This window comes from Pleuronectes platessa, chromosome 2 (genome assembly GCF_947347685.1).
Source record: "Pleuronectes platessa chromosome 2, fPlePla1.1, whole genome shotgun sequence".
Taxonomy (NCBI): Eukaryota; Metazoa; Chordata; class Actinopteri; order Pleuronectiformes; family Pleuronectidae; genus Pleuronectes; species Pleuronectes platessa.
In genome coordinates, this window is record NC_070627.1 from 1,732,153 (window position 1) to 1,745,885 (window position 13,733).

General features: G+C 44.0%; 2 protein-coding genes across 2 annotated transcripts; both read left to right on the forward strand.

The window, feature by feature from the left end:
- Window positions 1-509: 509 nt before the first annotated feature.
- Window positions 510-3,442, forward strand: LOC128457576 (protein NLRC3-like). Its single transcript, XM_053442339.1, has 4 exons — window positions 510-562; window positions 1,019-1,233; window positions 1,453-2,699; window positions 3,365-3,442. The coding sequence occupies exons 3-4, from the start codon at window positions 1,650-1,652 to the stop codon at window positions 3,440-3,442; spliced, it is 1,128 nt and encodes a 375-aa protein (XP_053298314.1). The 5' UTR covers window positions 510-562; window positions 1,019-1,233; window positions 1,453-1,649.
- Window positions 3,443-6,166: 2,724 nt separating this feature from the next.
- On the forward strand, window positions 6,167-13,094 carry LOC128455114 (ribonuclease inhibitor-like). The gene is made up of 3 exons (XM_053438774.1): window positions 6,167-6,311; window positions 11,921-12,094; window positions 12,475-13,094. The coding sequence occupies exons 1-3, from the start codon at window positions 6,178-6,180 to the stop codon at window positions 12,692-12,694; spliced, it is 528 nt and encodes a 175-aa protein (XP_053294749.1). The 5' UTR covers window positions 6,167-6,177; the 3' UTR covers window positions 12,695-13,094.
- The last annotated feature ends 639 nt before the right edge of the window (window positions 13,095-13,733 follow it).

Here is a 13,733-nt window from a genome sequence, read left to right on the forward strand (position 1 = left end):
CCAGTACTACAAACTATGAAGCCCTGCATCCATTTCACAATAAAAACATTTAGAAAAAAATTAATTGAATCATTAGACAGAAACGCTGGAGTGCTTTTATTTGGAAATGGGTCGGCTACAGGATGTGATGCAAATATTTGTGTTTGTAACGTTTTCAACAGATGCAAATTGAAACTTGTGTGAAAGATCTGTGTTCTGCTGTAAACTGAGCGCAGAACGAGAAGGAAATAGACCAGACCTTGAATATCTAGAAGAGCAGCGTGGCCTGAACCACAACTGAGCCGCAGCCGTGTGCAACATGGACGAGGACACTTCAGAGCAAGTTGGACCCTCACACACAAAGTAAGAGACCTGCTACAAACATGTGAAGCTCCAAACTGAATCCTCACAGAATGAACCAGTGAATGATGTGTTCTGAATAAAAACATGTTTGTGTTTGCAGAGGTCAGGACCACAGACTGAGACCAGAGTCTCCAGGGTCCAGCTGTGTGTCTCTGATGAGTGACCGATTCAAAGATCTTCTTCTATTCTTCAGTAATGAACCTGGACCCTCACACACAGAGTAAGAGACTGTTTCTACTGGGACCTGCTCTGAAGAGGATCTAGTCTCCTCTAGTGTGGCCCCTGCATTAGGACACAGCTTCATTGAAGTTGGTGACTAATCTCTCAGAATCACTCAAAAAGCTCAGACCTCCACCAAGAACCAACACGCTCCTTATGAAACCACTTTGAAATCCACTAGAGACTCATTTTGATTTGGATCTGCACCAAATTCCACACACTGGTAAACATCAGTCCTCTGAACATGTCTGTGAAAGAGGAACCCCCCCCCCCCCCCCTTGATCTGGTTCACACACCACAACCTTCCACCAAGTTTTCTGGTAATCTGTAGTTTTTTATAATCCCACTAATGAACCAACCAACACACAAACATACTGGGTGAAAACAAAACCTCCTTGACAGAAGTGATGACAACCTGTGACTGTGACATGTGAGTTATCAGGACATGTCTTCACAGGGAAAGGAAGAGGAGTCATGTTTCTGAGGAGGAGCAGTCGTCCTGCTGTGCTTCGTGTCAGGATGTCCTGAAGGATCCAGTCTCCACCAGCTGTGGACACTGGTTCTGCAGACAATGCATCACCTCATACTGGGACCAGTCTGGTTCTTCAGGAGACTCCTCCTGTCCCCAGTGTGGACAAAGATCCAGAACAGGAGCTGGAGCTCAGACAGCCGGTCAGAGCAGCACTGTTCATGTGTCTGCTGATGTCTTCACTTCTGACAACAGCACATGTGGTTTTATTTTGTTCCTTCATACAGCATCAACATTTAACATCGTTAGAAAAGCACAAAGTTAAAAAGCTTTTATTTTCTGTAGTTTTTCTGTATCTGATGAAAACAATCAGCAGATTCTCAGATTCTCTGTCTCTGACATTGTTTCTTGTCTTTCAGCAGATCGTGGTCTGCAGGAGGTTTCAGATGAACATAAGCTCAGTCTGAGGAGAAGATGTTAACATGTGCCTGAAGGAAGTGATGCAACAGGAAGTAGAACCCTCCTCAATAGGATCTACACTGAGCTCTACATCACAGAGGGACAGAGTGAAGAGGCTAATACTCAACATGAGGTGTGGCAGCTTGAGACGGCTTCCAAGATGAAGATCCTCCACAACACTCCCATCAAGGTCCACGACATCTTTAAAGCCTCCACTGACCAGCAGAGCAGTATCAGAGTCGTCCTGACCAACGGCGTCGCTGGCGTTGGAAAAACCTTCTCGGTGCAGAAGTTCACTCTGGACTGGGCAGAGGGTTTAGAGAACCAGGATGTGGGTCTGCTGGCTGTGCTTTCGTTCAGGGAGCTGAACCTGGTGAAGGACCAGCAGCACAGTCTTCTCACGCTGCTCCATGTTTTCCATCCAGCGTTACAGAAGCTCACGGCAGAGACGCTCGCTGTCTGTAAACCTTTGTTCATCTTTGACGGCCTGGATGAAAGCAGACCTTCTCTGGACTTCAACCACAGGGAGCTTGTGTCTGAGGTCACACAGAGGTCATCAGTCAACGTGCTGCTGACAAACCTCATCCGGGGGAATCTGCTTCCCTCGGCTCTGGTCTGGATAACCTCCAGACCTGCGGCGGCCAATCAGATCCCTCCTGCATGTGTTGACAGGGTCACAGAAGTACGAGGCTTCACTGAGGCCCAGAAGGAGGAGTACTTCAGGAGGAGATTCAGTGATGAAGAGCTGTGCAGCAGAATCATCTCACACATCAAGACGTCCAGGAGCCTCCACATCATGTGTCAAATCCCAGTCTTCTGCTGGATCAGTGCTACAGTTCTGGAGCACATTCTGACCACAGACCAGAGAGGAGAGCTGCCCAAGACCCTGACTGACCTGTACTCACACTTCCTGCTGGTTCAGACAAAGAGGAAGAACAACAAGTACGGTGAGGGACATGAGACGACTCCACAGCAGCTGACGGAGGCTGACAGGGACGTTCTCCTGAAGCTGGGGAGGCTGGCACTTAAACATCTGGAGGAAGGAAACATCATGTTCTACCAAGAAGACCTGGAGCGGTGTGGTCTTAATGTCACAGAGGCCTCGGTGTACTCAGGAGTTTGTACTGAGATCTTCAGAAGAGAGTGTGCGATCTTCCGGAAATCAGTCTACTGCTTTGTTCATCTGAGTGTTCAGGACTTTCTGGCTGCAGTCTACATGTTCCACTGTTGCACCAAGAGGAACACAGAAGAACTCAACGACTTCTTGGGAACATGGAGGAACAAATGGGGTACCTCCTCCCTGGATGACCTCCTGAAGAGAACCATGGAGAAGTCCCTCACCAGTACAAATGGTCATCTGGACCTGTTTGTTCGCTTCCTTCACGGCCTCAGTCTGGAGTCCAACCAGAGAGTCTTAGGAGACCTGCTGGGTCGGACAGGGAACAATCCAGAGATCATCCAGAGAGAAATCAACAACCTGAAGGAGATGGACAGTTATTACATTTCTCCTGAAAGAAGTATCAACATCTTCCACTGTCTGACTGAGATGAACGACCACTCAGTTCATCAGCAGATGCAACAGTTCCTGACATCAGAGAACAGATCAAAGGAGAAACTCTCTGTCTTTGACTGCTCAGCTCTGGCCTACATGCTGCAGATGTCAGAGGAGGTTCTGGATGAGTTGGACCTGAAGAAGTTCAACACAACATACCAGGGTCAAAGGAGACTGATCCCAGCTGTGAGGAACTGCAGGAAGGCTCAGTGAGTCCAGACTTGATCAATAACATGTTCAATCAGTGGAGATGAGTCGTTCTTCAAATACACTCAGTGTATGAGTATGTATCTCATCGTTAGAGGTTCTCCTGGTGTCTGCAGGTTTTCTCTGGGCTCTCGAGCTTCCTCCACAATCCCAAAGCCACAATCCCAAAGACATGGCGATTGGAGTTAGGTTGATTGGAGAGTTTGTTTGTGTGTGTGTGTGTGTGTGTGTGTGTGTGTGTGTGTGTGTGTGTGTGTGTGTGTGTGTGTGTGTGTGTGTGTGTGTGTGTGTGTGTGTGTGTGTGTGTGTGTGTGTGTGTGTGTGTGTTAAAGTTATTATTATTATGTACATAAACATTGTTATTGTTCTCATGTACATATGAGAACAACTAGATCAGATCCAATGTGAGGAGAAGATCACTGAATCAGTGTTTTGGATGAGAATCACTGACGGTTCCTTTAAACTGAAGAAGCATGAAATATAGTTTATTCTTCTTTCTGGTCAAACCAGAGTTCCCACCCTGCGTTTGACCTCCACTCCCAACCAGTGCAGTGTCCGTCCCTCCAGGTTCCTGACATGTTGAATATATCACATTACATTACATTTAATTTAGCTGACGCTTTTATCCAATGCAACTTACAATAACAATACCAAGGGTACAAGCCCAGAACAACAAGAATCAAGAAAGTACAATGTAGCAAAACTACAAAGTGCTATAAGTAAGTGCCATTTAAGTGCTACTAAATTGTTATTTAAAAATTGTATTCAAGGTATATTCGGAAGAAGTGTGTTATTAGTTTGCGGTGGAAGATGTGTAAGCTTTCTGCTCTCTGGATGTCGATAGGGAGCTCATTCCACCATTTAGGAGCCAGGACAGCAAACAGTTGTGATGTTGATGAGTGTTTAGCAGTGAAGGAGCAACGAGCCGATTGGCAGAAGCCGAGGGGAGTGAACGGGCTGGGGTGTAACGTTTGACCATGTCCTGGATGTAGACTGGACCTGATCCGTTCACAGCATAGTACGCAAGTACTAGTGTTTTGAACCGGATGCGAGCGGCCACTGGTAACCAGTGAAGGAAGCGGAGGAGCAGAATAGTGTTAGTGAATTTAGGTTACAGACCAGTCGAGCTACTGCATTCTTAATGAGCTGCAGGGGTCGGATGGCAGTAGCAGGTAGACCTGCCAGGAGGGAGTTACAATAGTCAAGGCGTGAGATGACCAGGGCCTGGACCAGAACCTGCACCGCCGTATTTTCCTGATGTTGTACAGCATGAATATACAGGAACGTGTTGTCACAGTAATATTGGCAGTAAGGGAGAGTTGGTTATCGAGTGTCACACCCAGGTTCCTAGCAGTCTGGCTATTACCTTGTCAAAGGTAATAGTCAGATCTTCCCTGGAAGGAAAAGTAGTTCAGTCTTGTCAAGGTTAATTTTCAGGTGCAGACATCCACTGAGAGATGTCAGTCAGACAGGCAGAGAGTGTCTATCTGTGTTACAGATTTGGGAAAAGAGAGGATTAGTTGGGTGTCGTCAGCATAGCTATGGTAGGAAAAGCCATGTGAGTGAATGACAGAGCCGAGAGAGTTGGTGTACAAAGTGTAACAGATCCTCCGAAAGATGGTATTTTTTGACTGATGTTCTGTTTTTTCAAGCCGTCCTTGTTACACCGTACATATTAATAAAACTTTGAACAACTTAGAAACACCGTAAGAAATTGTCCTTCCTCGGAGGATCGCTAAACATAAAACTCTTTTCTAGAAGTTTCCGTCAACAGAGGAAGACCGCGACGCCACCGGAACCGTTTCAAAATAAAATCGTATAACATTTTCACAATAAAATAACAGAAAGACACTTCAATAAATATATAAACAATAACACATGTAGGGTTAGTTACACAAAGAGAAGAGGAGAGGACCCAGGACAGAACCTTGAGGGACCCCAGTGGTGAGAGGACAAGGTTCAGACACAGATCCTCTTCAAGTTACCCGATAAGTACGGTCGTTGAGGTAGGATGAGAGCAGGGAGAGAGCAGAGCCTGAGACACCAAGGTCCTAAAGGGAAGAAATAAGGATCTGGTGGTTCACTGTGTCAAATGCAGCAGAGAGGTCTAGAAGGAGAGAGAGGCTGCTCTAGCAGTGTAAAGATGCTTGGAGACAGCAAGGAGGGCAGTCTCAGTTGAGTGACCTGCCTTGAAACCAGACTTGTGTCACGGTTTGAGGAAGGAGATGGACCCAGGATGCAGAGGTTAAAACGAAAAAAGGTATTTAATATAAAAAGGATACTTAAAACAAGACAAAAACAAAACATGAACACTAACAAGTAAGGACTGGCGACAATGCGCACGGAGAACAAGGAAAGAGAAGCTGGGCGAGACAGCAGGACAAAACAAACCATAGATGACGACGTGTATTAATGAGTAACGAACCGACAAAGGGCTTGGGGAACACAGAGGCTTAAATAGAGACACAGGGAAGGCTGGGGGTAACTAGCCACAGGTGCAACACATGAGGACTGGGAAAGACAATCACCAAGACAGGAAGTGACACACCCGAGAAGTTGGAACAACACACAAGGAAAGCAAGACTACAAAATAAAAAAGGAAAAAGAAAACACAAAGAGACAGAACTGTAGATAGGAGGAGAGTTGATTAAAGATAGTTATCTCGAGAGTTTTGGAGACAAAGGGAAGAAGAGAGTAGTTATTTACCTTGACCTTTGTCCTCTGACCATCTGAATCTAATGAGCTCCTCTGTTAGTCTGAACGAATGCTTGTACCAAATTTGAAAGGATTCGTTTTTAACAAGAAGGGGATTTACCAAGGTGAGGGTCAAATGATCACGTTTTGTATGAATGTTGTTTTCTCACAGATTTGATATTTTCTTTCATTACAGACTCGTGGTTGTCGACCCTCAGAGACTCACTGTGAAGTCATGGCCTCAGCTCTGAAGTCAGACCCCTCACATCTGAGAGAACTGGATCTGAGTGACAACAAGCTGCAGGATTCAGAAGTGAAGCTGCTGTGTTGTGGACTGGAGAGTCCAAACTGTCGACTGGAGACTCTGAGGTCCTTAAATCCTTCTTCACTTTTCAGACTTTCTTTCTTATTGGGTCATTATTTATTTAAATTGTCTCAGTTCTGGGGTCGGATTTATAAATCAATCAATCAAATTTTATTTGTATAGCCCATATTCACAAATTACAATTCATCTCATAGGGCTTTAACAGGGTGTGACATCCTCTGTCCTTAACCCTCAGCAAGAGTAAGGAAAAACTACTAAAAACCCTTTTAACAGGGTAAAAATATGTAGAAACCCCAGAGAGAGCCACATGTGAGGATCCCTCTCCCAGGACGGACAGAAGTGCAATAGATGCCACGTGCAGGAGAACATCATCAATAATCAAAGTCTCTAGCAGCATTTGATGAGGGTAGACATCCCGAAGGACAACCCCAACATGACATGCCAGGCAGTCCCGCTGCAAGCACAGTCCATGCTCAGCAACCATCTAGACCACGATCCACCATCCAGACCAGACGCCACTCCAGTCCTCAGTCACCGTCCACCGCCGACCACCAGGACCCATCACAAGCCACCACCGCGGTCCTGGTCCACCGCCCGTGCCCAATGCCAACGCGACACAGGGTCCGCCACCAGCACCACGATCAGCCCACATGACTCAATGGATCCACCACCGCGACCCCCGGTGCACGATCCACAAACCGCAATCCATGGTGCGGCCACAGAGGCCCTGGATCTGCGGGTGATAAAGCAAAGGGATTCCGGGGAAGGGGGATAGGGATGGAGAAGAGGAAGGAGAAGCTGGAAAGAGAAGCTCCGTGTGTCATGTGTCATAAAATAGAACAAGTAACGTTCTGGCGCACTAATTAGCTCTAACTATAAGCTTTATCAAAAAGGAAGGTTTTGAGCCTACTTTTAAACGAAAAGATGGTGACTGCCTCCCGAACTGAAAGTGGTAGATTATTCCACAGCCGAGGGGCTTGATGGCTAAAAGCTCTGGCTCCTACTCTACTTTTAGAGAATTTAGGGACGACAAGTAGGCTTGAATTCTGGGAGCGGAGTGCTCTAGTGGGTTTATAAGGTACTAACAGCTCTTTAAGGTAAAAAGGCGCCATATTATTAAGGGCCTTGAAGGTGAGGAGGAGAATTTTAAATTCTATTCTAGATTTAACTGGAAGCCAGTGTAGCGATGCTAATACTGGAGAAATGTGCTCTCTTCTCTTTGTTCTCGTCAGTACACGTGCTGCGGCATTTTGGACAAGCTGTAGAGTCTTTAACGACTTACTGCTGGAGCCTGATAATAATGAATTACAATAGTCCAGTCTCGATGTAACAAAGGCGTGGACTAGTTTTTCTGCATCTTTTTGGGAAAGGACATGTCTAATTTTGGAAATATTACGCAAGTGGAAAAAAGCGGTCCTAGAAATTTGTTTTAAGTGACTATTAAAGGATAAATCAGGATCGAAGATCACTCCCAAGTTCCTGACTGTTTCATTGGAAGCAAGGGCAATGTCGTCTAGCGCAGCTATATCATTAAATAATGTATCTCTAAGGTGTTTGGGGCCAAGTATTATAACCTCTGTTTTGTCTGAGTTTAATAAGAGAAAATTGCGGGTCATCCAGGTTTTTATGTCCTTGAGACATGTTCGAAGTTTAGTTAATTGATTACTTTGTTCAGGTTTTATTGACAAATATAACTGGGTGTCATCCGCATAGCAGTGGAAATTTACCGAGTGTGTCCTGATAATGTTTCCTAGTGGAAGCATATTTAATGAGAATAAAATTGGGCCGAGCACAGAGCCCTGTGGAACACCATGGTTAACTTTGGTGCGCACAGATGACTCATCATTAATTTGCACAAATTGGGAGCGATCAGAAAAATACGATTTAAACCAGTTAAGGGCGGTTCCATTAATGTTAATTAACTGTTTGAGTCTTTGTAATAGAATTTGATGGTCAATTGTGTCGAATGCTGCACTGAGATCTAACAGAACGAGGACAGACACAAGTCCCTGATCTGAGGCTATTAAAAGGTCATTAGTGACTTTTGCCAAGGCTGTCTCTGTACTGTGATTGGCTCTAAACCCCGATTGAAAGTCTTCATATATATTATTTTCCCGGAGAAACTCACACAGCTGATTGGCAACAACTTTTTCTAAGATTTTAGAGGTGAAGGGGAGATTAGATATTGGTCTGTAATTGGCTAAAACCTCTGGGTCTAGGGTGGGTTTTTTGAGTAGGGGTTTGATGACAGCTATTTTAAAAGACTGTGGTACATAACCTGATGATAATGACAGATTGATAATGTTAAGTAACGAACTATCAATTAGGGGCAGAATTTCTTTAAGTAATTTGGTAGGAATGGGATCTAAGATACAGGTTGTTGGTTTAGAACCTGAGATTAATTTGGTAAACTGATCACGGGTGATCAGAGAGAAGCTGTCTAAGTAATGGGTAGGATTCTCAGCCGTTTCTGAGGTCTCTGTTGTTGGGAGGGTATTAGTGCCAATTGAGGGCAGGAGATGGTTGATTTTATTTCTAATAGTTTGAATTTTATCATTAAAAAAGGTCATAAAGATATTGCTATTTAAGGATGGAGGAATACTGGGTTCGGTGGAGGTGTGACTCTCTGTCAGCCTGGCTACAGTGCTGAAGAGAAACCTGGGGTTGTTTTTATTCTCTTCTATTAGTTTTGAATAGTAGGCGGCTCTTGCTTTGTGGAGAGCCTTTTTATATTCTTTAACACTATTCTTCCAGTCTATTAGATTTTCAACATTGTTGCTGGAGCGCCACTTCCTTTCTAGTTTTCTTGATAATTGTTTTAACTCATTTGTCTGGGAATTATACCACGGAGCTAATTTACTATGTTTGACATTTTTCTTTTTTAGAGGCGCTATTGAGTCTAATGTTAATCGTAATGAGTCTGCAGAGCTATTGACGAGGTGGTCGATCTCAATGGAGCTCAGGGTTGTAAAGAATTTGTTGTTTATATCTACTGCTAATACGGGTTTAAATGTAATTGGGATTATTTCCTTAAATTTAGCTACAGCACTATCAGGTAGACATCTAGAAAATGAATTTTTTATTAGTGGCATATATTCAGTTATTGAAAAATCAAAGGTTATTAAATTATGGTCTGATAGAACTGGTTTGCGCGGAAGTACTGTTACATTTTCAATTCCGACACCATACGCTAATACAAAGTCAAGTGTGTGGTTACCACAATGAGTAGGTTTGTGCACACACTGACTGAAACCAATAGAGTCTAGTATTGAAATAAATGCTACGCTAAGGCAATCTTTATTATTATCAACATGAATATTAAAGTCACCAACAATAATAATTTTATCGGTCTTTAGGACTAAGTTTGATAAAAACTCAGGGAATTCCTTTAAAAATTCAGTATAAGCCCTGGGAGCACGGTAAACTACGGCAAATATGATTGGCTGTTGGTGGTTCCTGGATTGGCGTGGAAGACTAAGAACCAGACATTCAAATGATTTGTAGCTGAGTTTAGGTTTAGGATTAATTGATAGACTGGAGTTAAAAATAGCAGCAACTCCACCTCCTCGCCCAATTTCTCTAGGAACCTGTGAATTGATATGACTGGGGGGAGTAGATTCATTTAGACTGACATATTCATCAGGATGCAGCCAAGTCTCAGTGAGGGACAATAAATCTATGTTGTAGTCGGAGACTATTTCATTAACTAAAAGAGCCTTTTTTTCCAGTGATCTAATGTTTAAAAGACCACATTTAAAAGTCTGGGTTTCCTGTATTGTTTCAGAGGTTGTTTTAATTTGTATTAAATTTTTGTGTGGAGTTCTCGCTCTGTTATTGTTTAATTTCAATAATTTAATCGGACGGTGAACAGACACAATCTCTATGGGGTTGTGTGACTGATCCAGAGGGAGCGCAGAGAAGTGTTTAGCACTGCAGCTCTGCTTCCTGGTCCCAACTATGGGTTGTCATGTAATAGACTGAGTAATATTCCTAGATAAGAGAGCTGCTCCATCCCAAGTGGGATGAACGCCGTCTCTCCTAACAAGACCAGGTTTTCTAAAAAAAGTTAGCCAATTATCTATAAAGCCCGGAACCGTTTACAGGACACCACCTCGACAAATAAAGGATTGCGTAGGATTCCTACTAAGAGTGTGCGTATGCACAAAAGCCGGAAATGGCATTGGCCAGAGCTAATTCCGATTTATAAAACCGTGCGCATGCACACCTGAACACAATGTTCACAGTCCACCTGGAAACATTCGTACGTGGATCTGCCTCCAAATCCACCCTCCACACGCCCACCTTCAACCATGAATGGTCAATGCAAAGCACGGCACGAACATTAAATGATGCCGCTGACCAACGGGCTTCCACATGAGTCCTGACGGAGGCACGGCATCAAGCGATGTGAAGAGGAAGTGAAACTTTCTGACACTGACATCGAGGTGTTCGTTAGTGAGGTGGAGGTGAAGAGCGACTTTATGGAACAGCAGTGATGTCACTAATAAAGAAAATACACTGCTGTGGATAACACAATGTGAGAGATCAGAAATCGCTGAACCCTCGCTTCCTCCTCGTCCTTCCATTCACCTGCACACCACGCAGAACCCCGCACCACTGTCACGGCAGTATTTATTTATTTAGAGCATCGGACCGATTCCCTCACATCTGTGGATCCTTACCTCCACTGGGAGATTATTTGGAAAGTGTCTTCATTTCTTAAGTGATCTCCTGTGTGCTCTTTGCGCTCTGTGCTCCGTGCGCTCAGTCATGTTCACTGCAGCGATATGATGATACACGCACAGTGTTAGAAGATATTAAAAACTATTAATGACTCGGCTCTGTAACTCCACTGTTAAATAGAATCTGAACGTAATTTGCTGTAAGTTGTTTTATATATTTTTTAATTTAAAGGCTCGGGTGGAGCAGATATGTCGCGCGAGCAAAACTAAGCTGTTGGTTTTAATGTAAATAATGAATTGGATCAATAATCTGCTTCAATTCAACACCTCAGGTCTGCATCGCCACTTTCCCGTCTCCAAAACACTTGTACGCATGGTTCAGAGTTTGCTTAGAAATAATAATTCCCGTCAAGTTCGTTTTTATAAATCCCAACTTTGGTGTGAGAAGTGGCGTACGCACGTTTCAGGCCCCGTTTTGTGCACACGCAACGGTTATAAATCCGACCCCTGCTCTGCTCACTGCCCCTCAGTCATCTGTCACTCACCCAGCCTGTCAGTCACGTCCACCTCATCAGCTCCATTCACCTGCACTCACCTGCTCCTGATCACTAAGAAAGTGTCAGTAAATAACATGTGGACTGAGGCCGAGCACTCGTCCTCCTCAGGTTTTCAAAATAAAACACATTCTTATTGAAATTGTTGGACAGTTGATAAGTATAGAAACAAACAGGAAGTGAGTGTCAGGAGCCATCCCTACTTTAAACAGTGTTTAATTACAAAAACCTGCTCAGTAACCAACACACAGAGAAGGAGCTGATGATTGAAACAATGGTCCAACATGTCTGATCTGATATTTATCTTAAGGTCACAGACTGGACTGTATTCAGCAGCATGTTGAGAGTCTATGTTGACATGATGACGATCCACAACAACAGGAGGACACGTTCTAATATTCATATTTCTTTATCCAGGTTGAAGAGCTGCAGTCTGTCAGAGATCAGCTGTTCTTCTCTGGCTTCAACTCTGAGGTCAAACCCCTCTCATCTGAGAGAACTGGATCTGAGTGACAACGACCTGCAGGACTCAGGAGTGAAGGAGCTGTGTGGTTTTCTACAGAATCGAACCTGTCGACTGGAGACTCTGAGGTCAGTTCACTGACTGACATTTGTAGATCTCATATCTATAAAACAGCGTTTATACACAATTTATCTCATTTAATTTGAATTTAACATAATTCCTTTTCATACATAACTTGAACCCATTCTTTAATTCAGTGACATTTTTAAAAATATTCAACTACTTGTTAAAACAGTGAGTTTAGTTCTGGATTTCCTAAACTGATCTGCAGGACAGAGACCGGGTCCAAATAATCCATTTGTACTGAATCAGGACTCGTTTTTAGTCCAACATGTCTGATTTCATATTTATCTTCCATGTTATGAGTCTGTGCTGACATGAATATGTGTCTTTTATTTTCACACATGAACTCAGTTTAATTTACAGTTAAGTTTTATTCTTTATCCAGGTTCTGCAGTCTGTCAGAGATCAGCTGTTCTTCTCTGGCTTCAGCTCTGAGGTCAAACCCCTCTCATCTGAGAGAACTGGATCTGAGCTTCAACCACCTGCCGGACTCAGCAGTGAAGGAGCTGCTTGATCTTGAGCAGAGTCCAACCTGTCGACTGGAGACTCTGTGGTCAGTAGATGGTTGGAGTCAGTCCACGCTGCTTTCATCAGTATGTTACTAAACACAGTCAGTATCACAGATCCAGGGTCTGTGCTACCAAGCAGGATTTGTGGTTATCAGGTTAACTTCAGGTTTAGTTTTTCAGTTCTACGAAGCTCGTCCACTTCTTAACGAGGTAAATCACCATGGTAACTTCGGATGATGGCTAACCTGCTCCAGGTTAAGTTGGAGATCAACCCGTATAGAAGCTCCGCCCACTGACCACAGTGACTCTACACTGTTGTGTGGTGCACACTCTCCTTAAAGGGACGGATAAGGGAGGTTTAAATCAACGTCGGGTTGGTTCAGTTGATCTCTAACTCACCCAGAACATCTCAATGTCTCCAGACTCATCCTGTCCCCAAAACACCAGATGACCTCAGTCAGTTTCCTGAAGATAGGTCCATGTGTTTCTATTGAGTAGTGATGTCAGAGGTTTCCACCACAGTGTGTCCTCAGAGACAGTGAGACAGTGTGTGTCCTCAAAGACAGTTTGTGTCCTCAGAGAACTTGAGACAGTGTGTGTCTTCAGAGACAGTGTGTGCTTAGCAGCTGTGACTTAGTTTATTTTATTTTGGATCATGTGTTTGTTCTCCTCTGATTTTTATTATAGAACAGTTTGATCCTGGTTGTGAAATATGAGGCTCTGCTGTCAGTCAAACTGTCCATGACTGTGATTGGTCACACACAGTAGACCCCACCCCTTGATGTGCACGCTCAGATCTCGATGAGGAAAACCTGAGTTAACTTAACGAGTTGATAACCAGCGTCATGTGACCACTTAGCCTGACTGTGTCTGTCAGGTTCAGTTGAGCTGATCTCAGAAAGATCTCCTGGACATGTTGAAGAGTCTTCGTAGTTCAGGCCTCAGTGTTTCCTCAGTGAAGCTGTGAGAGGACAATGAGAACAGACGTCAGGATTGGACAGAGACACAAAGAGACAACAGTAGGCCAATCAGACAAGCCACAAGCTGCTTGGGATCATGTGATTGAGTTGACGTGAAGACGACAGTTGTTGTTGTTTTCATGTGAACAGGAAGTGAAGCTGGACCACAGCTGACA